This window comes from Crocodylus siamensis, chromosome 9 (genome assembly GCF_052110815.1).
Source record: "Crocodylus siamensis isolate JL-2025a chromosome 9, ASM5211081v1, whole genome shotgun sequence".
NCBI classification, from domain to species: domain Eukaryota; kingdom Metazoa; phylum Chordata; order Crocodylia; family Crocodylidae; genus Crocodylus; species Crocodylus siamensis.
This window is the reverse complement of record NC_143403.1, coordinates 55,977,617-56,003,976: the sequence shown is the minus strand read 5'-3', so window position 1 is coordinate 56,003,976 and position 26,360 is coordinate 55,977,617. Positions and strand designations below refer to the sequence as shown.

The 26,360-nt window shown below is 45.2% G+C and overlaps 2 protein-coding genes across 3 annotated transcripts in view; one reads left to right on the top strand and one right to left on the bottom strand.

Moving 5' to 3' along the window:
• Positions 1 to 160: 160 nt before the first annotated feature.
• On the bottom strand, positions 161 to 25,089 carry LOC149857633 (serotransferrin-2-like). 2 transcript variants are annotated; one of them, XM_090063482.1, is made up of 18 exons: positions 24,968 to 25,089; positions 24,039 to 24,171; positions 22,294 to 22,457; positions 20,967 to 21,066; positions 18,687 to 18,863; positions 18,059 to 18,221; positions 17,897 to 17,961; positions 17,125 to 17,282; positions 15,742 to 15,928; positions 15,445 to 15,593; positions 15,107 to 15,197; positions 11,775 to 11,834; positions 10,987 to 11,169; positions 9,748 to 9,904; positions 7,426 to 7,508; positions 5,591 to 5,775; positions 4,983 to 5,169; positions 161 to 3,913 (listed from the first exon to the last, which is right to left on the bottom strand). In XM_090063482.1, the coding sequence occupies exons 1-18, from the start codon at positions 24,983 to 24,985 to the stop codon at positions 3,867 to 3,869; spliced, it is 2,307 nt and encodes a 768-aa protein (XP_089919608.1). In that variant the 5' UTR covers positions 24,986 to 25,089; the 3' UTR covers positions 161 to 3,866. The 2 variants fall into 2 exon arrangements, with proteins under 2 accessions (XP_089919608.1, XP_089919609.1); XM_090063483.1 differs by having other exon boundaries at positions 24,920 to 25,004.
• The window catches only part of PISD (phosphatidylserine decarboxylase), a 35,280-nt gene continuing 33,958 nt past the window's right edge, over positions 25,039 to 26,360 (top strand). The window contains exon 1 of the mRNA XM_090063485.1: positions 25,039 to 25,173. Coding sequence (XP_089919611.1) covers positions 25,124 to 25,173 — 50 coding nt within the window. The 5' untranslated portion in view covers positions 25,039 to 25,123. The remainder of the gene's footprint in view (positions 25,174 to 26,360) is intronic.

The following is a 26,360-nucleotide window of genomic DNA, read 5'->3' as shown; positions in this document are numbered from 1 at the left end:
TCAAGCTAGGAAGAGCAGGACGTGATGCCCATGTTCAGCTTTCTCCTGTTGTAAAAAGCTTACAGCTTAACTACATACATTTAGACATAAGAGATCCTGTAAAGTAAAGACCAGTTTTGGAAAAGAGTGGAAATTCCATTTGTTTTTGCTTCTCGCCCATCCCCAGCCCATCTTAAGGATACAAGAACCTGATTCTGTGTGTAGAAACTGTTTATTCTTTAGAGTTAATTTTCCACAGGCTACCTGGAAGATGTCAATACATTTGGTACAAGTTTTTGGCTGTTACAGCAGAAGAGAAACAAACTCTTCCCTGTTCCTAGTAAAAAAGGCTACTTAGGTTGCTAGTCTGTGCTAGATGTCAAAAACGTGTGGGTAGTGGCCATCTAACAGTAACAACATCCTTGTGGAAGGGTTACAACTTACCCATTTTAATTAGAAATGTAGTATAAATGAGACATGGGGAAAGAAGTCAAAGTGTGCTTTTCAGCAGTGACACATTAAAAACAGGGATGACTGCTGGGCCTGTGGAGTTGGACTAGCTCTTCCTACAAAAATGTTGAATTACGTTGCTAAAAATTATTTAGAGGGTGTCTGTATTTTAACAGGATGGGTGGTTTTGGGAAAATCTCTTTAAGAATTTGGTATACACTGAGATGCAGCTAGTTCTGCTACCTGATATATGGGATTCTGCATGTTGCCATGTTCCAAGCTGAGCAAAGAAAATCTACAGGCAACATGGTCACTTGATATGTGGGAGTGACATCTGCAGGCAAGGCTCTTTGGGTAAATGTGATATCTTTTATTAGACCAACTAAATAGTTGGAAAAATTGTTCATTGCAAGCTTTTGGGCACAAACACCCTTCTTGAGGTAGAGCGGGTGTTTACAGTTATATGCTCTCCTGGATAAGATAGAAGCCAGTGCAAAAATGCAGGTCAGTGAAAATGCAAAACCGTGACAGTCAGGGTCAGAGAGGGTAAGACAAGTTTGGGGGATGGGGGGGGGCGTGAAAGTGGGAATAGTGACCTGCTAATAAAATGTAGCTGGTAAATTATAGAGAGGTTACTTGGAGTCATCAGATGGAAGGCAAGTTATAATGTGTCATAAATACAATGTCTATATTTAGCCCATGATTTTTTGTATCCAGTAGATCTATGAAGTGAAGTTCATAGGCTTGTCTACTAAAGGTGTTTTGTAAATTTCCTTGAGGATTAGAACTAAGAGGTTGGAGAGAGAGTGGTTGTCTTGTGCACCCACAGGTAATTGGATATTTCTGTCTTTGATAGATTTTCAGTGTACATTCATTCTGGTACACAGTTATTGTTTGGTTTCTCCTGCATATTTTCTATCAGGGCATTTAGTGCACTAGATGAGATGTATAACATTTCTGGAGGTGCAAGTGTAAGATCCAGGAATGGTGATGGTTCTGTTGTGAGGTGTAGTTACTGTGGGAGTGCTAAAGGTATGTTGGCAGGTCTTGCATTTCTTGTCCTGGCATACTCTGGATCCATTCATTGCGTTTGGGGCCAAAATGGGAAGCTTGCTTCTGGTAATGAGATGGGTGAGGTTCAGTGCTTGTTTAAAGGATGGGTGGTTTTGGGAAAATCTCTTTAAGAATTTGGTTTTCTTCTAGTATGGGTTGCAACTGTTTGAGGATTTTCTGTATAGGTTCCAGGAGGCGTGGGATGTTATAACTAATGGCGTGCAATTTGTGGAAATTTTCTTTTTGTACTGCAGCAATTCTTTACGTGGTATCTGAATGGCTCTTTCAAATGTGCAGTCTCTCTCTCTGAAGGAGTGTCCTTGTTGAGTGAAAGCCCTTTTGAGATTTGTGAAGTAACAATCACGAGTATCCTCAGTTCAAATTCGGTGGTATTGGAGGGCTTGGCTGAATGTTACAGCGTTTTGGGTAATTGCTAGTTCTGTGCAGATATGTTGGTCTGTGGGCTTCTTGTATATGCTGGCTTGTATTTTACCATTCTGGATAATGACCATAGTGTCTAAAAAGGAAATGTTGGTGCCAGAGTATTCAAAATATAGTCTGATGGAGGGGTGATGATTGTTGAATTTGGGATGGAAATCAGTCAGATTGCAGGTTCAATCCAAATGATGATGTCACCTATATACCTTAAGAATAGCATAGGTTTGGTGCAGTTTTTGAGAAATTCTTCTTCCACGTGGCTCATAAAAAGGTTGGCATATTGTAGGGCCATTTAGGTGTCCATAGCTGTGCCCATGATCTGGAGGAAGCGTTGGTTATTGAAAGTGAAGTTGTGTGTGAGCATGAAATGTGTAAGTTCAGGTCTGTACTCTGAGTTGTAATCTTGCTCTTACAGATATGTAAGCCAGGTCTGGATGCCATCCTGATGTGGGATGTTGGTATATAAGCTGGTAACTTCCGTGGTGGCTAGGAGAGTGTTGCTCATAGAAAGTCTGTTGGGTCTTGGACAAAACTTGCTCTTCGGGTGACGAGAGGTTTTAGATTTGATGAAACCTGATATTTCCTCAGTTAGGGTTCTGTGGTTGCATATGATAGGTCTGCCTGGGTTCCCTTGTTTGTGGATTTTAGGGAGCATGGAAAAAAATCCCTGGTTTGGGTAGTGGAGGGGTGGGATCAAGTTTTGTAGTTTTCCTGTAGTTTCAAGTATCTTGTTCAGATGGAAATGATTTGATGGTAGTTCTGAGTTTTAAGGTGAAAAAGGGAGTTGTATCTTCCTCTAGTTTTTTGTAGTAGGTGGTGTCAGAGTTGTCTGTTGGCTTCTTTTATGTGGCCTTCACTGGTAAGGATAACTATAGCTCTTCTTCTATCTGCTGGTTTTATAACTATTTGGTGGTTGGATCTTAAGAGATTCTGTGGCCCTTCTCTCTGAGAGGGAGAGATTGTTATGATGGCATATTGCTATCTCATTGTTCATTCTTTTCCTGAAGCAGTCAGTATAGTTGTCAAGGTTTGAATTTTGTCCACTTTGAAATATGCAGTCTGATTTTTTGGGAGTTTTTTTGCGTTGATCTTTTCCTTGATGTTGTCAAGCGATGAAGTCTTGTTGGAAGTAAATTCATTTTGGTTGTGGAAATATTCCTTGAAGTGGGTGTGCCAGAAGAATTCTTCTAGTTTTCCACACTGAAAAAATACCCTAATAAAATGCTACAGATAGAAATTCAGGCCTTTAGAGAAGACAGATTTTTCAGCTTTGGTAAGTGTGTGTGTGGAGAGATTAATAATACTTGAGGGTTGGCTAGTTCTTTCAGTTTCATTGACTATGAGGTTAGAATGTTGTAAGGTATTGGGTGTTGTTTCTCTGATGGTTGCTTTGTGGTTGGGAAAAGTTGCTCCTAGAGTAATCAGTTCTATTTCTTCTTTTTATGTTGGAAGGATGTTGTAGAAAATCCTTGGTAGTTTCTTTATATATGTTGTGTAATGTCTGGGAAGATATCCAAATTTTTCTCTCTCAAGTTGTTGCAGCATGTGTTGATTTCCTTCCTCAGTTGATCTCTTTTGGACTAGGTTAGGTTAAGATGATGATTTCAGTTTTTTCTGAAGTTCTCCTCCATGGTTGTGAAGCGTATTTAGAGCTGTGTGTAGTAGTCAGAGGACTGTAGATGTTCAGTCCTCAGGGAATGATGTTGTGTTTCTTGCATAGGCTTAGAAAATATATGTTGCTGTTGAGTTGGGCTTCTTTTTCATGTTGTGAAGGAGTGACATCTGAGCAGCGTTATCAGCCTCTCCAGCACAGTACTTACCATAGGATGGGGGAGAGCATTGGCAGCTGTTTTCCTTGCGCTGTTTTTGCTGATGTTAGGCTTGCATCTTTTGATTTCAATCTGTGCAGTGGCTGGGAACATCCTGAAGAGCTGATGTGCATCATATTAAGATGAAGATGTACAGATATCCTGTTTGCAGAAGTCCAAGATGTCTACAAACCAGAAAAACAGTTAATTACTGATGCTGTCAATACATTAGGGTGCTGTCAACCCTAAAATTACAATTCTTTTGGAACTGTTTGTACCTGCTGCATTCAGTCACTAAATCAAAATGCTAGATCACAAACTGGAATGCTGTCTTCAGTTGTACTCCACCTTTAAGGGCACTTTGGTGCCTAAATACTATAAAGGTTATTTAAGGTGCCTAGCATCCCACTGACTTGAATACCAAGTTAGGTACCTAAATACCTTTTATGGGTCTGTCCCTTTATGCCATCAGTTCCTTGGGTTTGCTGATGGGCAGTTGTATGCTCTCATGGAGGATGAGAAAAGAACCTTTATAACAGAATTAAATAATTTTGTTTTCCTGACAAGCTACTGAAAATAATTTTATTTTTTTGAAATTCAGTTTGATAGTGTTCTCTTTAAAAGACTGAATTCAAAATTACAGTAAAAATGTTGATCTCTCTCTGCCAATTTTTTCCCTTAGCCACAGAACTGGTCTTTGGACATTTAAGGGTTACATTTACATCTGGAGTATGGGGCTCTGGATTCAATAAACTTGTACCTGCTTTGTACTGCCAGTGAATTTGGCGACAAGGTTGTGCCATACCCTATTTTACTACTCATCATATACTGTACTTGTGGTATCCTTTTTCTATATCCTTTAGCTACTCTCACTATTGAGGTTATAAAATATAAATTATATGTATAATACAATATTTACACTATACTGTATCAGTACATTAAGAGCTGGTAGGTAGCAGCCATTACTTTAACAAGGTTGCGTGAGGATAGGCCCCTAGTCTGACTGTATACCAGTTCCAATAGGGAGGAGTAGCTGCAGGGGAATGCCAGCTCTGGAGGAATTCCCTACTACTCTACTCCTATAAGAAGTCTCTGAAGAAGATGGTATAGCAAGACAGGCTGCCTAGGGAGCTGAAGTTACATTCCAGATGTTATAGTAGGCATATTTTCAGAGTTGGTCATGGCCAAAAGGCCAGGAAGCAATACCATATGCGTACTTCTAAAGCTGTGTTTTAACCCAATATCTCACATTACCTGCATGGGTGCAGTTAAATACAGATTCTGCTAGCTGAAAGAAAGGTTCTCCAAGGATTTCCTGGTAATCCAGGTGATTTATGTGAACAAGGTATTGAGTAACATCTTTAAAGAGCAGATCACACTCTCCATACTTCTGAGACTGAAACAAGTGGAACTCAGGCTCCAGACTGGTTCCCAGACTTTCCTAAATCAGAAAAAAATGTTTCAATGCAATAAAAGATGAGCAGCGAAATGAATTGGGTGAATTTTTAGCTAAAAATCAGGCTCTAATAGAAATGTGTGAGGTTCAGCTAGTGCTCTCCTTGTTTCTACTGGAAGAGATTTTGTATTCCTTTTCCTTGGATTAACCTACTGGCTGTTCCAGCATCACATGTTTCCATCTCAGCAAGAACATGTTATGAAGAAACTACTAGTGCCAAAATTTGCCTTTAGTAAATCCAAATGGTTCTCCCATTAGGTTCCTGCACACATTCTTAATCCACTAGTGCTGGTCCTAGAAACATGTTATATGTTACGAACAAAGCTCTGGCTCTCAGTGGGGTTTTCAGCAATCAGAATTTAACAAAGAGAACACATCCATTTTTTTCCCCCATCATCTGCCTCACCTGAGATTTCATCAAGAAGTCATAGATCTTAGTGATGGACATTGGTCGAGTCATGACTATACTAGGAGGAACAGGACCAAGGTTACAGTCTGCCCAATCTGTGACTGCAACACGCCTTCCATCCAGACACAGGAGTTCAAAGTCACTAGGTGTATAACCTTTGGCCCAGCCTGTGTTGTCCAGATCTGCAAAGCAGATGGAAATGCACTAAATTCTTTGACTAAATCATTACCTGAATTTCAGTCAAGACCGAGGGAACCTCACAGAAAAAAATATTAACACAGGGCACATCTACACATGCATTAATGTACTTTAGTTAATGCACATTAAATCTAGTACCTCTGGGTGCCTATATACAAGCCTGGAGCAAGGTTCCCTCTAAGGTGTGCGCATGCGTGGCCATGCACAACTGTAAGTGTGGCTGCACACCGCCTTTAAGGCCGCACACCAGGAGAGGCTGGGGCCGGGGGCTGGTGTGGGCTCCGCCAGCTGTGGGGAAGTGCACCACTCCCTGGCCATGATGTGGGAGAGCGGAGCACTTCCCCAGAGCTGTTCCAGCCTCCAGGCTCCTTTGATAAGTGTCCCAGGCCGGATCAAGGCAGCGCACTCATGGACTGAGGCAGCACACTTATGGACCACTATTCCTTAGAGGTAACATTGCCCTGGAGACTGCTCAGTTGTGTTGTAACTACAGCGCATCAGAGTAGATTCAATCAAGTCTGCTAGAGTGTGGTAATTACCATGCTCCAACCAGCTTCTGTGTCTTGTGCATCAGCGTCCCTGTACTTCAAAATGGCACCGCATGAAGCATTCTGAAGTGTGGGAATGCTAATACACGAGATGCTCCAAGTGCTTTAATTAGAGCAACTCTCAGAGCTGCTCTAATTAAAGCACCTCCCCATCCCTGGAGCACATGTAAAAATGTCCTCCATTGTGAAGTATTAGGAAAATGCACATTAGCCTGTCTTAATGCACATTAACTAAAGAGCACAGTTTAAGTGACGCTTAATGCACTTTGTCTAAATAGCATATTTTAGTGGGGCTGTAACATACATTAAATTAGGCTAATATACATTAAAGCACATGTCTAGACGTGCCCATTGAAGAAGCAACTCAGTCCATTGTGTCCAACAAGTATAACTTGCCACATAATCATTTACAGAGGATGTGGAATGAATGTGTTGGGAGAATTTTATTTTGACCCATGTAACAAAAACTGAAGAAATAGCAACTTATATGGACACTTTGTCATTCCCTCAATCCATCTTAATATACAGCTGGAAAGGCCATCTCTCAAAGGCAATAGTTCAGTCTGTAGGTACATTTAGCCCTTAACTAGTTTGCAGAAAATGTTTGTCAGTGTACATATTAATGTGAAAGTCCATTTTTTAAGGAATATGAATCCCAATCTGGAAAGACCACTGCCTCTTACAAATTCTATGCTTAGGAGGTTTTACAGCTCAAAATTAACAAGCCGTTGAGATAACTTTTCAATGTTTGTCATCCTAAATGAAAAAGGGATTTCTTTTTCTCTTTTCTCCCCTGAAGGATGTGACCTCTCACCGCTGCTATTAAGATTGGAGCTGGGAGCAAATAGCTTGGGAGTTTAAAATTTAATGCTTAAAGATGTTCTATCCAAAGATGATTTTATATCAAACTCCCCAGGTCTTATGTGCTTTCCACAGCTTGGTCTCCTCTATGCTCCTGCACTCGCAGATTCTTTCCATTTCAAAACAGCTCTGTACTCAGACAAGACATGTAAAAGTAGCTTCTAGGCGCCATGGTCACTATGTGAGGAGATATTCTTTAAAAATGAGAAGAGGGCTGCATCTCACTCTCAATATTCTGGAGCAGGTTGTAATGTTCCAGGAAAGCCACATCACCAAAGCTTTTTCCACTGGGATTGCCAACAAGACACCTAAGATAGGAAAACACAATAACTCATCACAGAGGCTGTATCTGATGGAGGGCATAGAACTTCTGGGAGCAGTACATGCCCAAATGTTTTGAATACTAGTATGGAGACGAGAATCTCATCCAGGTCTTTATAATTAGAGGGTACAACTGTCTGCCTTAAGATTTTAGGCTGCTTGCAGACATTAAGAAAAAAAACAGCAATGGTCCTTTACTTTAAACTCTATGTGCCCACACACTGATCTCAGCATGTGCTCAGAAGAAGATGCAGTTGTACCCACCTCACCTAACTGTATAGTTCCAGTGCCTCAGTGATTGAATCAGCATTGGATAAAAGTGCCAAAAAGCCCTGCTGAAGTGCCCAATCTATACAAACACTGCAAACTGGGCTGAAGTAATGCACTGCTTCTTCCAGTAAAGTGTGGTTTTGGATTGTTTTTTGTTTGTTTTTTTTAACGTCTGCAAGCAGCATTAGGTATCATAGTGTTAAAAGAGTTAAGTGGTCTCAGTGCAGGTCTTGTTGAACTAGTGCCTGTTACAAATAACTGCCTCCTCACAGATAACCTTATCAAAGAGCCTCTGATTTAACTAGGCACAGAGGCTAGACAACCTTCTCATTCCTAAAGGAAATTAGCTTAGACATACAGAAGCATAAGAAAAGTCATGCTACTACTACATATGTTGTACCTACTCTATCAGGAGAGGAAATTGGTCTCCAAGCTAGTCTATTTAGTAACATTCAATTACATTAATTATAAATGCAGAGACAGAAACATGTCATTTTTATGATCTGCCTGTGCCGTGTCTCTAATTACTGTATATTCTTTTTACATGCAATCTTGGTAAATGATCCCCAACCTACCCACTGTAATGGTCTACTATGTGCTGCACCATCCTGAGGCACAGGGCTCAAAAGGCCTGTGCCTATGACTGGACATCAAGCCTTGTTACTTCATTTCAGAATGAGAAGTATTATCTTTAGGGGTGCACCGATAAGAGATTCTGGGAGGGCAATACTGATAGCTGATTTTTAAGGAGGCATATTGGCCAATACTGATCTGATTTCTGATACAGCTGTGTCCACCTGGTAAGTCTGTTGTAGTGGAAGAGGAGAGGGGAGGGAAGGGGCATGGGGGGTTTCAGATTAAATGCCCCACACAGTGAGGGAGTGGGGCTGGGGCTGGTAATGCCCATCTGGGGTGGGGCAAGGCACAGGACAGAGCCACAGCTCATCTGTGGGGTGCAGGGAAGGGAAGCAGCTCCTGCCACTATGCACACACAGGGAAGGCACGGGGGAGAGGCATGTGCCCCCTGATCTGCACGGGGCAGGCCAGGGTGGGCTGCAGCTGTGGGCTGGGGCTGGGAGCCACACTGGGCTCTTTCTGGCAGAGGCTGGGCTGGGCTGCGCTGTGCTATGCTCAGGGCAGGCAGCGGCACTAGGAGGGGGGCTACTGGGGGAGCTGCAGCCACCCCAAATTTTGGTGTAGGCCCCCCATTGTCCCCCTCCCAGCACTGCTGCCACTCACCCCAAGCACAGCTTGGCCCAGCGCATCCCCCCTCCAGGAACAGCCCAATGCAGCCCTGGCCCCAGCCCACCCTGCCCTGCTTTATGCAGATCTGGGGGCACATGCCCCCCCTACACACACACACACCTTCCCAGGGTGCATGCAGTGGTGGGAGCACTCCCCCTCCCCATGCCCCCCCAGACAAGGCATGGCTCCATCCCACATCCTGCGCCCTGCCCTACCCCAGCCCCAGGCCCTCTCCCTCCCTTAACACAAGGGGCATTGATCTGCCCCCCACACCTTCCCTGACCCCTCCCCTTCCACCACAACAGACTTACCAGCTGCACACGGCTCTCCAAGATGCTGGGCTGTGCTCCTCACTGCCTACATGCTGCGCTGTGGCTGTGTGCACATAGGCATTTAACAGCCATATTAGCGGCCACATCAGACTGATTTCTGATATAGTCCATTTTCTTTATATCGGTGCCGATCTGATATTGGACCAATGTATTGGTGCACCTCTAGTTATCTTATTTCATTTCCCCATGGAAATGACTCTAGATCTGTTTTAAATCACTAAGCCAGCCACGGCCATCCCATTGCAGCAGCAACTGAAATGATATAGGAACTACTCAAAAGGAGACCTTCACAGCCTCTGGCCTCTGAGTAAGTCTTGCCAAAGAAACCAACAGGCAAAAGAACTCAGCCTTATCTCTGCATTGCTTTTGAGAGACTTACCTGAGCGCTCCCATGTTGCCGTAGTAGCGTTCGTTATGGTTGGCAGCACACCGGCTGGATGCTTTGGGCATTTCTGTTTCATCATCTCCAATGCAGACCTTGCACAGATTCCCAACTGCTCCTGGCATGCAGCTCTTCCAAAAGTAACTCTGGTAGGCTATAGGAAGAGAAGGGTGTGATAGTTAGTCAATGCAGGGTATTCTAAAATGTCTTTATTCCCTACACAAGACAGTGGGCTGCTCTCATATTTAATTTAAAGAACTGGCATTTCCTCCATGTTCCTCAGAGCCAGTCTTCTGGTCTCCATGACAAAAAGATTAAAATCACTTTATTGCTTGTATGTGCATGCTCTGAGGGCGCATCTACATGTGCATTACGAAAAGCGCATTAATGCACATTCAATTTAGTACCTACAATGTGAAATACTAAATAAATGCACTTTAGGGTGCTCCAATGTGCAGTACCAAAAACACATGCTTTTTAAGTGACGCTTAATGTGAAGTAGCCTATTTTGCTTCTCATTAGCATATTTGTCTGGATTTTTTGCATGACGCTTTAACGCACAGTAAAATAGGCTACTGCTCATTAGACGTGCCCTGAGACTTGCAGTGAAAGAGAGCAGATCATAAGTTAACTCTTACTGAGCGAGAAAGACTGGCAAACAATATGTTTAAGCAATACTTACAAGCTCCACAAGTAAGCAAGACTAGCTGTATGCTTGTGGAAAGAAGGAAGGATACAGCAGATGCTGCCCACATAACCAAGCTCTGGAAGATTTAATTAACATTCTTGCTCATAGTTCCTAACACTTGGGGGCTGGAGACAGAAGGGTACCTAGTTATACATCTTGGCCCATTAGAATCTGGGTACCAAGCAGGTATCTGACTGATTTTTAAGGCTGGTTGTAAAGAGTACCTGTCAGGGATGAAAGGTACCTTTTGATTATTCTGGGTTGCATTTAATACTTGGTAAAATCTATATGCCAGAGTAATGCAGAGTGAGAGATATGCATCACATACATTCATTAAGACTACTCTCACTTGAAATCCATTCAACTAAAACAGCTTCACGGAAGGTCCAAGCACAGGAGATGTGAATGTATTAGGTCACCTGCAAGTTCTCCAATCCATCTCCTTTCTTCCCTCCTCCCCACTCCACCACCCTTATCTGTTTTCCTCTCCTCAGTTCTGAGATGCCTTGGTATGGCCTACCTGGCAGGTACCTTGGTACAATCCTTACCAGAACTAATATCACAGTTCTCAGCATCATTCTCCAGAGCTCCTACTGTGTATCTAGAGAGAAGCAGCCATCCTCCAGGACTGTACAGGTGACTGTGGCAGGAACGCCGTCCCCCCAGGTTATGGACATTTATGTGCTTGGCATTCTTCTTTGCCACAGCTATAGCATAGATAGGGGACAGTGCTGTGGGACAAAGACAGTGATACACTGTCAGACAGAAACAGCAAAGTGTCCAGAAAAGGAACGTATCCCATACTAAAAGTAAGTTTTAGACCATAGTATCCTCCTTAAAACAACATTCAGGACAAGGACAGGAGGGGAAGTCTGTCTACTGAGCTCTTTTGGCTACAGCAGAGAATCTGTATAGTCTCTTTAACTACAGAAATCCAGTACTGGCCTCAGAGCCTGGGACAGCAAGGTTTCTGGCCAGGGGCAACAGCAGTTCCTTTCAGAACCAATAAGGCACCCCAGCAGTGCCATTCCTGTTTCTGCAGAAGATCACAGTCGCCTCTTCCAGTTGTCTCCTTCCCTTCCTCTGTCCATAATGGAGCTTTATTTGTTTTAAGGAAAATAAAAAGGGTTTATGGACTGCTACCTGACCATAATGCTTAGGGTGGAGTGAACTCTACATCGCAGAGCCTGATGCTTACTGTTGGCCACACTAGTGATAATCTGTGTTTTAAGAACCATGCTTTATCCGAGATAAACTGCTTGAGCCACTCTGGTGGTGATACTTCACTTAATTTCATTAAAAATCTATTAATTGGAAATCAAACATTCTTCCTTACCTCCATCCTTAAGATGGATTGGCTGCTTTGTTCTTCCAGCACCTGGGCCACATTCCTTCCCTGGATAGGAGAAACAAACACCAGGACAATACTACCGAAAGACATAGGGATGTGAACTGGTGACTTAGCAGCTCAGTATAAATGGAGCATGTGACTGGATATCAATACCACAGCAAGTGAATACTATACCTAAGGGGAAGATGTGGCTGAGAAAACTAAGCAAGTCATGGGTGCTTAAAGGTGGACTACAGGCCTGTGCCAGACCTTTCCATTACTTGCATTCCTCCTATTGAAAAAATGCTGATGTCTTATGCCTAGGGATCTACCTAAATCATGCCAGAAAAGCGCTGTGCAGTGGCTCCTTTAATCTTGTTATTTTTACCATGCCCCTCCCCATTGCCCCACTGATTGGGAAGGGCCCTGGCAGCCCTGCCACTTGGCACTTGTTCCTCTTTGGCAGGGAGGCAAAAACCATGGTTTTAAATATAGCACAGTTTTTGCTGATCAAGGGCAGATGGCGAGTGGCAAGACCACCAGGGCCCCTCCACCAATCAGTGGCGGGGGTGGGAGATGCATGTCAAAAATAATAAGATTACGGGAGTCACTGTGCAGTGGACTTCCAGCGCAATTTAGGTGACATGCCCCCAGGCTGTCATGCAGTGAGAGCTTGCCTGGCGCAGTAGTTATAAAGATGTTGACTTGCAGTGAGACCAAGTGAAAGCTCCTCAGATGAGGAAAATGAATGCAGGAAAGTTTCCTTCCTCAGGCTAAAGTATTGAATCAAGTATTTCTCCCTTTCCTAGATGGTTTCAGTCAGAGACTGGTTTAAGTTCTTTGCAGAATCTTTTTTTTCCACAATACGTAGTGTCACCGACTAGAGAGGAATTTCTTTCATTCCATCCACTGCACAGAGTTCATGGAGAGAGACATCCTTTAGATTCTGGTTTCTCAAAGTTAAGAATTGTGCACCACTTCCACCACCTCTAAGAATTCATTGCATGTTACAACAGGATTGTGTGAGGGAGTCAGTCCCAATGTGAACCAAAAGGGGCAAGAGTGCTAAAGAGGCCCCTTGGCTCAGTAAAGGCATGCAGGAGGGCCTGAGGGCAGAAAAGGTGGCATATAATCAGTGGAAGCAAGGGGCTATCACCTAGGAGGATTACACCTCTGTTGCTTGTGATTGCAGGGAGGCAGTTAGGAAGGCCAAGGCAGAGACATAACTACGGCTGGCAACCAGAATTAAAGATAACAAAAAGTCCTTTTTCAAATATATAGGGAGTAAGAAGGCACCAGGTAACGTGGAGCCCCTACAGGACAGGCTTGGCAATCTGGTGATTGCAGCAAAGGAAAGATCTGATCTCTTCAACAAGTTCTTTGCCTCCATATTTCTGAGCAGGGACTGGGACAACTCCCCCACTAGGATTACAGACAGGCTCAGGGGCATGACGCCATGCCTAGGGTCAGGGACGATCTAATTAGGGAACTTTTGGGGGGGGCTGGATGTGTTTAAATCAGCAGGTCCGGATGCTCTTCATCCAAGTGTACTGAGGAAATTGGCAGAGGTCGGAGCAGGGCCCCTGGCACAGCTGTTTGAGCACTCCTGGTGCTCTGGCCAGGTCCCAGAGGACCGGAAAAGGGCCAATGTGGTCGCCATCTACAAGAGGGGGAGAAAGGAGGACCCGGGTAACTATAGGTCAGTTAATCTCACCTTGGTCCTTGGGAAGACCTTTGAGAAAATTATCAAGGAGCACAGCTGTGGTGGCCCAGCATGGGAGGTAATGCTCAGGGGCAACCAACATGGGTTCACTGTGGGCAGATCCTGCCTGACTAACCTGGTTTCCTTTTATGACCAGATCACCAAGTCCTTGGATACGGGCATTGAGGTAGATGTTGTCTACCTGGACTTCAGAAGGACTTTGACACTCTTTCCCACCCCATTCTCATAAAAAAACTAGGCAACTGCGGCACTGATGCCTACACAGTCAGCTGGGTGGCAAATTGGCTCAATGGTCACACCCAGAGAGTGGTGGTGGGTGGGTCATTTTCGACCTGGAGGGATGTGGGCAGTGAAGTTCCCCAGGGCTCGGTCCTCGGGCCTGTGCTATTTAACATCTTCATCAGTGACTTGGAGGTGGGCATGGAAAGCACACTGTCCAAATTTGCTGATGACACCAAGATGTGGGGAGAAGTGGGCACACTGGAGGGGAGGGACAGAATCCAACTAGATCTAGACAGGTTACAGAGGTGGGCGGATGAGAATAGAATGGAATTCAATGCAGACACGTGAAAGGGGCTGCATCTAGGGAGAAGGAACCTGCGACACACCTATAGGCTGGGGAACACCCATCTCAACAACACAGTTGCTGAAAGGGATCTTGGACTCGTTGTTGACTCCTGGATGGACGTGAGCCCCCAGTGCAAGGAAGCGGTCAGTAAGGCTGACTGCACCTTGTCATGCATCTACAGATGTATTACAAGCAGGTCCAGGGAGGTGAGGTGATCCTTCCCCTCTATGTGGTACTGGTCAGGCTGTAGTTGAAGTACTATGTCCAGTTTTGGGCGCCGCACTTCAAGAGGGGTATGGTTAACCTTAAGAGGGTCCAGAGGAGGGTCACTCGCATGGTCAGGGGGAGCAGACCAGGCCCTACAAAGATAGACTAAAGGGCCTGAATCTATTCAGCCTCCGCAAGAGAAGACTGAGAGGGAATCTGGCGGCCTTCTATAAACTCACCAGGGGGGACCAGCACAAAATAGGTGAAGCTCTGTTCCCCTGGGCACCACCTGGGATGACAAGGAACAATGGCCACAAATTGATTGACAGCAGGTTCAGGCTTGATATCAGGAGGCATTACTTTATGGTTAGGGCTGCCAGGCTCTGGAATGGGCTCCCAAGGGAGGTAGTACTCTCTCCTACCTTGGGGGTCTTCAAGAGGAGGTTGGATAGATATATGGCTGGGGTATTATGATCCCAGCACTCATTCCAGGTCAGACTTGATGACCTGTTCAGGTCCCTTCCAACCTTAGAAACCATGAAACTATGAAACAACTTCTCATCCAAAGACCTGAAATTACTTCAAACACTTCCTTAAGATACTGCAACACTTCACTTGGAGTTCCAGGTCACCATTCCCTTTGTAGATGCAGAAACTGAGGCTTAGAATACATAACTCACCAAAAAGTGAAACCAGTCAGTGGAAGCACTGGGAAGGGCACTCTTGACTTCAATTTCCTTCCATGAGCTGCTGAGCACAAGGCCCTCTGGTGCTTTACAAGTTTTTAATGGTGCCCCTGATCTTTTTTCTTCTTAGGACTCAGGGCAGAATGGAACTCACCATAACATTCCACAGCTACTGGGACAAGCCCACACTTCCCAGCAATGTAGGCATGTGTTGCATCCAGTGTAACCGCATCAGCCTCATTACTCTGCCAACATCATCAAAGAAAGAGACATATGGTGATAATATACTATTTTCATAGTTGGCATAACCAAATGGCTGTTTACTGCCCATCTGGCTAGGAGGTCTCTTGTGCCCCTCTGTCTCATTTTGTGGAGTGTCTCCTGCTGCTGGGTTTATCCATAGTAACCTATTTCCCCCACTCCCAGTTTAAGACAAGGATAGATGTGCCTCAGTTCTGTTTTCATTTACACCACCCTCATCTAGATTCTCACCTTGATCATCTCAATGCAGTTGGTCATTGAAGTTGCTTGGACACAAACCAGAGGGTCAGATTTGACGTTCAGGGCCCATTCCTCACATTTGCGGAGCTCAGCAGAGCTAATACAGCACCAGCGCACCACACTGTTGTCCAGGGAACTTCCTGTAACAGCAGAGAAGAGCAATGGGAGGTGAGTGTCATCTATACACTGTAAGATTTCTTTCCTAATCAACTTCTTTGTGCACTTCTCTCCTTTGTGACGTAGGAGCTACTTTTTCCCCTTCCCTTTCTGTTCCCTGAGAGCGCTCACCTTCATGACCCAGTCCCTTCAGGAGGGCTACGTAGTCCAAGCCAAGGATGTGGGCAATCTCTGCTTGATCCTCAACGAGCTGCAGGTGCTGAGTGGCATCACGAAACAGCAGGTTCTTGCCCCTGAATGGCGCTGAAGAGAAAAGCTCAAACCTGGCCCTTTGCTTTCCTTTCTGCCCAAAGAGGTGCTGGGGGAAGTACAGTGCCTTTAGCTGTAGCAATGCTGTTCTTCCTTTGTGACTGGCACCCTCCAATATCTTGTTTTCTTTAGAATCATGTCATGCCCCCTTGCATTCGGGCAAAGCCCATATGAATCAGAGTTTGTCTTAGGATGATGGTTTCCCTCCCTAAAAGCCTGGGAAAACTTTTAATCATGAACAGAACTTGTTCTGATAAAGGCACAAGCTGCTTTTATATGTTAGATCAAAATCCCATTAAAAAAGGTTGCAAATTATATATTCAGGTCATCATTCATTGCTAGTTAAAAAGTCTAGAATATCTTCCTAGATCCTAAGGAGGCTATCAACTTCACCATTTAGTATGACTACTTACTATATTAGCTTGGAGATTTTTATCACTTGAACAGGCTAATTATTGATTCAACGTTAGAGCAAGTTGAGGTTGCCACTATCTTTAATTAGCCTTGGTAATATACTTATTCCTTTATACCAAAATCTGTAAAAAGTGTGAACAACTAGTTAATTTCATTAAATTACAACATGGATCATGAAGTTTGAAGGAAGAGTATAAAAATATGCCATCTGCTTAGCTCTCCTTCCAAATCAGTTGCTTGTCTCTGCTTCCCAAATCTTTCCCTTGGTGGACCTCTTTTTTTTATTGCAGCTGCCTATGTAAGTAAAGGAGCTGGAAACAGCTTCTCCCCTACCCACAATGTTATATTATTTCCCCTCAGAGGCAGCACTGGAACTGGCAAGAAGATGCCCTTCTTCAGATAAAAGGAGTTTGCTATTTATTATTCAATATTTAAACTGATAGGGCCCAGAGGTTCAAATCAGTATAAAGTTCTACTATATGCCATACAAAAATCGTACCCTCTCCTAAACACTTTTTGTCTAAAGATCCTGACCATAGTATAAGTCAATGGAGGGATGTATAGAGATTAGAGCTCTCTAGATTTACATTAAACTAAATTGTGACAGAGAGAACTCTTCACCCTTGCCTTATGCCCGCTCTCTCCAACAGTGTACTAGTTCAAATGTCATTTTTTTCTTGGGTAGCCTTGGGAATTCCCACCCTAGTGCCTATGGTAGCAGATGACACCACCGGCCCTCAGAGTAGCCTCTAGATCTGCAGTCCCGCTCATTACATCGATACCCAGAGTGGAGTGGTCAAGTCTGGGAAGTTCAACTTGCCTCCAAATTACCTGGATCAAGGTGAGAAATTTCTTGGTAATCTTCTGGAAGTTGTGGCGGCTGATGATGGCATGGCCAGGCCCATGACCCAGGTTACAGGTGCTGTATGCCCTTAGCTCAGCTGTGGTTCCATCAGGACACAAGAGCTCGTATTCCTCTTGATCTGACTCTAAAATAACATGACACCCTCTGAAACTGAAGTGAAGGGTATTGATGCAGCATATTTTCAGGGAAGCCTGCTCAGAGTCTCAGGTCCTGGCAGGGCAGTGAATGCCAAGTGAAAGATGTTTCTATCTGATATGCTGCTCCCCTTTACCAAGGAAAGGGATGTTCATGCAGAAAGGCCTGGACTGGAGAAGTCCTTCAGTATGTTCTGAGAAATACTCATTCAAAGACACAAAGAGAATTGTGCAGAAACACTGATTCTGTATTGCAAAGTTTTGGTTGGGTAAAACCCCTGGTATATGGGACCTCTTACTCTAAATCATGGGCCTTATGAAAATGAAAAAGGCCTGATGATCTGTTGTCAGCCACATGGTAACCACTGGTTTAGGGAGCCGAGAGCTACGGAAATCACCTACGTGAAAGACTGGTGATTCTAAAGACAAGATGCTCCTCTGAGCAACTTATTCAGCTGTAATTTGTTTGGAGATCTGAGGAGTAAGAACTGCTTGCAGAGACTGAACTCAAACTGGAATAAAAACAATATATCAGGCATCACCCCGCAAGCTTCCATGCAGGAAGAAGTGCTAGATGCGGGGAAACACAAATCAGAAGGTTTACCTGTGGCATTAATTATCTCCAAGTGATCTAGGAAAGCAACGTCTGCAGCCCCACTCTTCAAACACCTGCAGCAAGATTAACACCAAGCCATAAACACTCAAGAGTGTTTTGCCCCTCCCAGCAACCCTTCCCTCAAGTGTACTGCAAGGATGTGAGGGTCACCTGAAGGCTCCTTCAGAGTCATAGAAGGGCTCATTGCTGCTGGTCTCACAGAAGTGGTTCTTGTCCCTAACGTAGGATTTCTGGCCTTGGCAAAGAGCACAGAGCTGAGGGGAGGTAACTCCAATGCCTGGGATGCAGCTGGCATTGAAATACCCACTGATTGCTGGGAACATAAGAAAAATGGTCAGACAGAAAACGCAGGAAAAGATACTGTAACAGGGACCAATTTGAATGTAGGCATAGTCAGTGCCCAAGCTACTTGTTAAAACCTATTCATCTTCAGCAGAAAGTCCTTAGCTGTGGAAACCTGAGATCTGAAAATACTCCTGGTCAGCTATTCTCCAATACTTGTTGATGCTGCTGTAGCAAAATGCTACCCTCCTTGTTTCACACAGAACAGGAATTTCCTATTGCTCTTGTTAACAGTTGATCTCTTCAAAGAGATCATAAAAGGCTCTGGCAGGAAAGTTAAACAGCAAGTGGCTAAGCTGAGGGTCCAGAGCCCAAAGCTTCTGCACTCTCATGTGTACCATATAGCTCTGTAGGTGTTGCTCCTCCTACCATTTTGTTCATCTTTATCAATGCAGAAACTTGGCCCTGGGATATCTGCCAATGTTCATTCACCCACCTTGGCTCAAAGGCTGCTCCTTATCCCAGAAGAGGTCACTCCTAGCCAGGAGAAAGCCTAGTGGGATATTCCAGCCTGATGTCCATCTGGCTCCATTGTGGCAGCTTTGCACTCCTCTGAGCTTCTGAATGTCCAAAGTTCCTTTTCTGGCAATGGCCACAGCAAACACACAGCTTCCTAATGGTAAGAAAGGGAAAATGCAGGAAGAACAATAATTTGTAATAAAGGTCTGATCACAGCCACAGTGTGAGTAGTCCTTTGAGCAGAGCTAAGGCAATTCTCAAATAAAATGCCTGAAGTACTGTTAATCAGAAGAAGAGGAACACTGTATTGGTTACCCCAGTGCACAGTTTGGGCAAAATGTTACACAGCCAAGGACTAGCAACATGTGAAGCAAGGAATACTGAAGTTAGAGGTTAAATGTTATAAGAATAACTGTAAAGTGGACAGATTACTTTACACATATTGCATACAACACTCCTGTTTATACATCCTAATAAAACATTTACTCTGTTTGCAACAGTATTACAGTTTTGACTCACATTCACATTGTTATCAATTATAACCCCAGAACCTTTTTATTTGCAGAACTCCCATCTGGCTAGTTGGTCTTCATTTTGTATCTGCGTTCTCATTACTTCTACTTATGTGTAGTACTTTGCACTTGTGCTTTTTAACTAGCACCCTATTTACCAACTTTTCTCACATATAACGCTCGCCTTTTCCAAAAACAGCTGTTGAAAATTGGAGTGTGCATTATATGTGGGAAATACAGTAAAGAGCAATTTCTGCTGCTTACAGAACAAAAGCTAAAAGGAGACAGCAGACAGATGAAAGACATGTAAGAATCTATATCAAACAAAACACCTTCTCACTTCACTTTGTCAATATATTTTGTCTAGAGGTGCACCGATACATCGGTCCAATATCAGATCAGCACTGATATAAAGAAAATTGACTCCATTGGAAATTGGCCTGATGTGGCCGATAACATGCCCAATACATTCCCCATGCATGTGCATAGCCACAGTGCGGCATGTAGGCAGCGAGGAGCACAGACTGGCAGCATGGAGAGCTGCATGCATCTGGTAAGTCTGTTGTAGTGGAAGGGGAGAGGGGAGGAAAAGCACATGGGGGCATATCAAGGCTCCCGCAGTGAGGGAGGGAGTGGGGCTGGGGTTGGGGCAGGCTCTGCCCAGCAAGGGCAGGGATGGAACCACAGCTTGTTTGGGGGGCGTGAGGAGGGTGGGGGGGCGGTTCCCACTGCTGCGCGTACCCTGGGAGGGCACAGGGGGCATGTGCCCCCAGATCTCCATGGAGCAGGGTGGGCTATCACTGTGGGCTATGCAGGGCTCTTCCTGGCAGGGGTTGGGCTAGATGGTGTTCAGAGCGGGGTGAGCGGCAGCACTGGGAGGGGGCTGGGGGGGGTCTACAGCAAATTTTGGGGTGTCTGCAGCCCCCCATAACCCCCTCCCAACACCACGGCCACCCGTTCTGAGCACAGCCTGGCTCAGCCCCCATGTAGCCCAGCCCAACTCTCCCCACATTCTCCCAGGGTGTGTGCAGTGGTAGTAGCCCCCCCACACTCCCCGGCTGGGCAGCACCTGCCCCAGCCCCTGCCCCCCCCACCCCAGACCCACTCCCTCCCTCACCACTGGGGCCTCGATCTTCCCCCACTCCACACCCCTTCCCTTCCCTCTCCTCTTCCACCACAACAGATTCACCAGCTGGACACTGCTCTTCAAGCTACCAGGCTGTGTATCGGAAATCAGATTGGTATCAACCAATATGCCTCTTTAAAAACTGGGTATCGACCCCAAAAATTTCTATCAGTGCACCCCTAATTTTGTCAGGGCTTTGTGATAACTGAGAAAGGAGGATAGGTGGGGAAGTATTAGAACTCCAATGCACAGCAGGCCACTAATTTCCAGAGGAAGAGGACAGGTTGTGTTTTCAGTGGAAAATGCTATTGAGATATAGCACACTATTGACATTTTACTTATTATTACAAGTGTTTAAAAAACAGGAATTAAATATCTCAAAACTTCTTTAAAGCAGGTGAAAACTGGACAGACAGAAATTTGATTAATACTGCATAGCAAGTCACAGCCCAATCCAGGAAGAGAAACTATTCTGATCTTTACATTGCATATATCTGACTTGCTCCCTTGTCCTGCCCTGGGAAAATGAGAACCATGACTGTGCTTTCTTTTCACCTTCATGCTTGTATGGGAAAATTATGAAGATGTTCTAGAAAGAGAGATGTGTTTGGTGAGCTACCTTCCTTGTAGATCTCCTTTGCCACCACAGTCAGGGCATACATCTTCACAGCAGAGTAAACATCTCCAGCATCCAACGAGGCAGCATCTGCTTTATTTGCCTTAAAAAAAAAATCTATTATAGAATGGGCTCATGGGATCAGCCAAAACAGTCTGAATACTAGTGAGCCCTGCTGGGTAGGCGTCAGCCATCACAGTTTTTTCCTAACAGGCTCCTGGTTTTCAGTTGGCTCTCTGCTACACGGCATGTTAGAACATCAGCAATGCATAGAGGAATTTGAACTGCTAGTATGTGATGTGTCAATATCTTAAGCACAGAATATAAGCATCCTTCCTAACAAGCCAAATTTTGCAAGGTGACTTCTCCTCCTAGTCTTCTTTTAAATCCTCTCTACCCAGGGTGAAAACCTGGCTCCAGTGAAATCAAAGATAAAACTCTTAATGACTTCAATGGACCAAGATTTAAATGCAGGACTTTTTTCTTCTATATACACAAAGAATGACTGGGGATTCTTCCCACTGCCCCTCAGAAAACCTTTAGCAGAAACATCCAGGCTAGAATCCCTCTTTACCAACACTGTCTATAGAGCCATATTTAGTAGGCACTGAAATCCATTAACAAGGAGGTCAGGAATGACCGAAGAGATGAGAATAAGTTCTTTTATGACATTCCAAGAGGCCTATTTTTCTTCCTCCTAGGTCAGACATGTGATCTGCTGAAGGAAAGCAGGGCTGAAAGAGCACAAACAGCATTCTCTTCTTCCAGTCCATTCTGAATATAATAGTATTACATGGATGGCCAGGACTAGGTCATTTTTCTCTTCATGGTAATATGCATTTAGCAGCACATTGCAGTAGGAAAGCATTATCCCAGAAATGCTTAAACCTCTAATTACATCACTGCCTTATCTCAAGGAAATTATGATGATTTATAATTATTTTATTATTTGGAGAAGGGCCAGATGTCTTGTTCAGGAAAGACTAGCAAGAAGTTAAAAGGGGGAAGGAAATGGAGCATTCAAGATAGTAGCACAAGGACTGAAATTGACAAGCCATGGGAATACCTGGGGATTCAGATGTCACTCTGAAGCAGCCCTCCATCTTTGTCTGACAGGGTTGCAAAGGTGCAACAGATGCTCTATTCGGGCAAAATTTGGGTAAAATTATTTGGATTCTCCATGGCTGCCCATGTCTCAGGTACTGTACCATGACACAACAGGATGGATTTCACTCACTTTTGGATTCATTTTACCATTTTTTTTTCCTTTACCCTGCAGAGAAGCTAGGTTTGGGTTTCAAATTAACTCTGAAATTCTCCATAGACTCACCCTGATTTTGTCAATACAGTCATGAGTGTTGTGTGCCCGGATGCAAGAAACCCTCGCAAAGGAGTTGATTGTAGCAAGAGGCAGGACAGCCAAGAGAGCCTTAGACAGCTCAGCACACTTCCTTTGTTCTAGATCAGACAGCGTACACCACCGAAACTTCTTTCCTGCAGGACCAGAAGGTAAGAATGAGAACCAAACCTGAAACCCAGTAGGGAACAGGACTGTTTTGACCAGTTTTTATTTGTTTAATTAGAAAAAAAGAAGCGAGGAGTATAGTAGAAGTAAACTCTATATTTGAATGGAACACCATTTCTTGCCAATTTCTCCATTTCTGTTTTTTTTTCCTTTTAAATTACGAGAGGCCCTCCCTAAACCTCCAAATCTAAAACTTTCTTGATCAGAAGGGCAGCTCTGAAATATTTATTACAGTTTAGAAGCATTTTGAAATTCTCTTGCTTGCCACAAGGCACATATAGAAAGATGCTGGCATGTTCTAACCTCTGATTATTTCCTTATGTATGCAATATCAGGCAACACAATAAATCACACTGTTTTTACAAACTCAGATACATAGGCACAGCTCACTGTCATTTTTTGTTATTCTTGTACAATTATTCTAAATTGATTGTGAGAATGGTCTGTCTCTTGCAGCAGGGTTTTTAATGGGGATGATTCTTCTGGAAAGTATATAATCAGGCCGCCTCCAGCTCTATCTACCAACATAGCCTTCCTTATGTAGATGAGGCAATTATCTCCAAAACTAGTTACAACTTTAGACCTCAATCCAGCAAATGTATGGATTGATGCAGGCTTAACTTTTTATGTAGGTGAGGAATCCTGCTCAAGTCAAAGCAATACTTTCTATGCATAAAATTAGGTATATACTTCAGGTTGGCATCTAAGATGGCCTGTAGATGCTAGCAATTTTTCACTCTTGTTTTAGGTTCTATAATTAGTCTGCCATGTTTTTAAGTACAGCTTTTTGTGTATGCTTCACATAAAAGACTTTCATCTGGGATATAGTCACACATGGTGAAAAAAGATGTTCTGTGTTTGAAGGTCAAGAAAAAAATTACATTATAAGCAAAACAGTGGTTAATCATGCAACTGAGAGGATCGTATACATGTTAAGTACCATGTATATATTAGTAAACACCAAAGTCGGCCAAAGAGAATAGGAAACTTGCATGTGCAACGTCAGCATTGTAGCCTCCAGACTTTTAAGTACCCAACTGTGCAACTTTAATGTTCTCTTAGAAGGAAAAGGGGAGTGGACTGCACAAGATCAGTAACACTTTATTTTGAAATGTTAAAGACTAATTACTCACACCGGTAATTTGATCAGATGTTGCTCTACTTGCTTTGATCATAGAGCAGTTGGATTCAAGACACGTCACCCCTTTGTAGTTCTGGAGTTGGGGCACAAGCTGAACAGGTTCACTCTTTTAGCAGAAGAGGACAAATAGCTCCCTCCAACTACTCAAAGGAATCAACAGTGAGGAGCCAAGGAATAGATGCATGAAGCAGCTTCAAAAGTCACTATGGAATTCAGCATATGCCAGTGATCAAAGGGACAGAGCACCCTCAAATAAGGATCAAAGCAGTCAGAGCAGTCACAGACCTAACTACAACCATTTTGTACCAAAACAAATAGAACCAGCACTATGACCACAAAAATGAGTGTACCCATAATCACTCCAGAAGCTGAGGGTCTTCTTCCTCCCTTGCCCCTGCACCAGCCTTACCTGAAGAGAGCAAGGTGAAGGTAGCCAAGACTAGTGCAGTGCCTATCTTCATGATTGCAGCAGCATTGCAAAGATCCCTCTCTCTCCTCTGAAGCCTTGTTTCGTAGCCGGGATTCCAAAGCAATGACTGAAGCTGCTGGAAGAAAACAAATGGATTTAGGCACCGGTACAAAAAAACAGGGGGAAAAAAAGACAGCAGTGTAGATTGAAGGAGGATGGTGTGAGCATGTGTGCAGTGGGGGGGAAGGCAAAGGAGGGGCCAGGGGCCCTATTCTTAGGCACAGATGGAAAGCATTAGAGCTTTTTCTGTGCCACCATGTGCAGGCCCCTGTTGGGAGCTAAATCATCTCTCCTGACTCTTTCACTTCAGGCAGCATGAAAGCATATTGCTTGTTGGTGCCTCAGTTCCCATAAGCAGCTTTCCAGCACAGTCAGCTCAGGCTTCCTGAGCCCATGCAGGCAGTGAGGAGCTTGGTCATTCCCCTTTCCAGCTCAGGGAGACTCGCTCTGTGTGAGGTCCACGCTACACATTCAAATGAAATCTGGAGAGAAACCAGCTGTAGACCTGTGACATGTTTTTAAGTACAAGCTGCTTTGCTGGTCAGTCATTTTTATAGCGTGGCAACTACTTTGCTTGGCCTGAATTGATTGCGGGATTCACTAGTGAGCTGCATCACATAGCTAACATGTTGCAGGGGCCTGTGAGGCTGGGCCCCTGGGTGCCAGCACCTGAGGGGCACGGGCTGCCCCTGTCGAGCTGCCCTTGCCTGCAGGGGCTGGGGTGGCTGCAGAAGAGAAGCCGCCTGCAGAGAAGGACGGAGCCGGGGAGAAGAGAAGGAAACCCAACCGAGAGAGGCACGGGGGTGTCGTGTCGTGTCTACCGAGAGGTATCATCCTGCGGGCATGTCAGCCCGCAGGCAAAGATGCACCTCACGGACCAGCTCCATGCATCAGACTAGTGCGCGGGGGCCCCCAGCGTGGGCGACGTGACACCACCGCACGGTACCCATTATCCCGCCGCAGCAGCAGCCCCAGTCCCACTTTGTCTCCGCCCCCCCCCGCACTGCCGGGGCAGAGGCGGCAAGATGGCGGCGCCCATGAGGAGGGTGTGCGGGGCAGCGCTGCGGTGGACCAGGTACTGGGACGCGGAGCTAGGCTGAGCCCCCTGCCGGGCTCCGGGAGGCGTGGGGCGCTCCGGTCGTCGCCCTCCCTCGTTGCCAGGCGCTGATGCCAGCTGGGTCGAGGCAGGGCGCCTCGCTCCCTGCCGCCTCGTCCTTCCTGGGGTCAGCCTACCGAGAACGGCCCTGCGCCCTTGGCCCACCCCGAGCAGCGGGTCCCCGGGGACCTGTCCCCTGCGGCGGGCTGCCGTCGTGCCCCGGGCCGCGCCGGCCGCCTGGCACTGCCGCCCCGGGGGCCCTCGGAACCCCCTGCTCGCTCGGGCCCGCCGGGAATGCGGCGCCTGGGGCCCGCGCGCCTGGGGGGCTCGGCCTGCCGGGGACCCCGCTCGGGAGGTGCTTCCCAGAGGGTGGCACTGAGGGCCGGGGCAGGTACCAGTTGGCAAGGTAGCACCTCAGAGACCTAATGCGCCAGCACCAGCCATGAGCATCGAAATGTGATGGGCTCGTGGTTCTGGGGTGAAAGGCAGAAGGATGCAGTGAGAGCGCTTGGGGTGTAGAGCTGTCCAGCAGCGCGGGCGTCTCTTCAGGCCCCTCGGGGAGGACATGTCTTGCAAGCACTTCCTGAGCTCCCTGGCAGGCCGACGGCCTCCACATGCAGAGAGCTCACAGGGCCCCGTTCCCAGCTGTGTGGTTTTGTCCCCTGGGTAGAGAAAAGACATGCACTGTGAGTGGGGATCAGCTGTCTCTGAAATGTAAAGACATCCAAGCAGCCTCTTTTAAGTCGCTGGTAGATTTATAGGTTTGGAACAGCCATGTTTCATTTCTCTTGGTTTTCTCACTTGGTTGTCTCCTTTTCAGATGCAAAAAGTATAAATTTTTAGATGTTAAAGTCATGTTGGAAGCTCCTCCCTGAGTTGCCTCATTATGAGGTTTGCTTTGTGTGTTTCCAGAGTGGTAAAGCCCTTTGGTGTCGCGGTTCAAGAAAGTGCAAGGTGGTAAAGGAAGAGATACAGAATCACAGCTCTTGACAGTTGGAGAGATTGTAAATAAGGAAGGAGATGTCTCACTTGACCCATCCTGGTTTAGGGAGCTTTTGAGGTTGATTCTGCCTTATGTTAGGTCACTGAAAGAAGCTCCCATCTGATATGTGTTTCACAGCCTGTTTGAGAGGAATTATTTGAGGGGAGAGGGAGACACAAACTAC

Coding starts and splice junctions, on each gene's coding strand:
- LOC149857633 (XM_090063482.1), bottom strand. Junction 21,067..22,293: donor ACTGTATTGACAAAATCAGG/GTGAGTCTATGG, acceptor TTTTTTTTTAAG/GCAAATAAAGCAGATGCTGC. Junction 18,864..20,966: donor AAAGGAGATCTACAAGGAAG/GTAGCTCACCAA, acceptor TCTTACCATTAG/GAAGCTGTGTGTTTGCTGTG.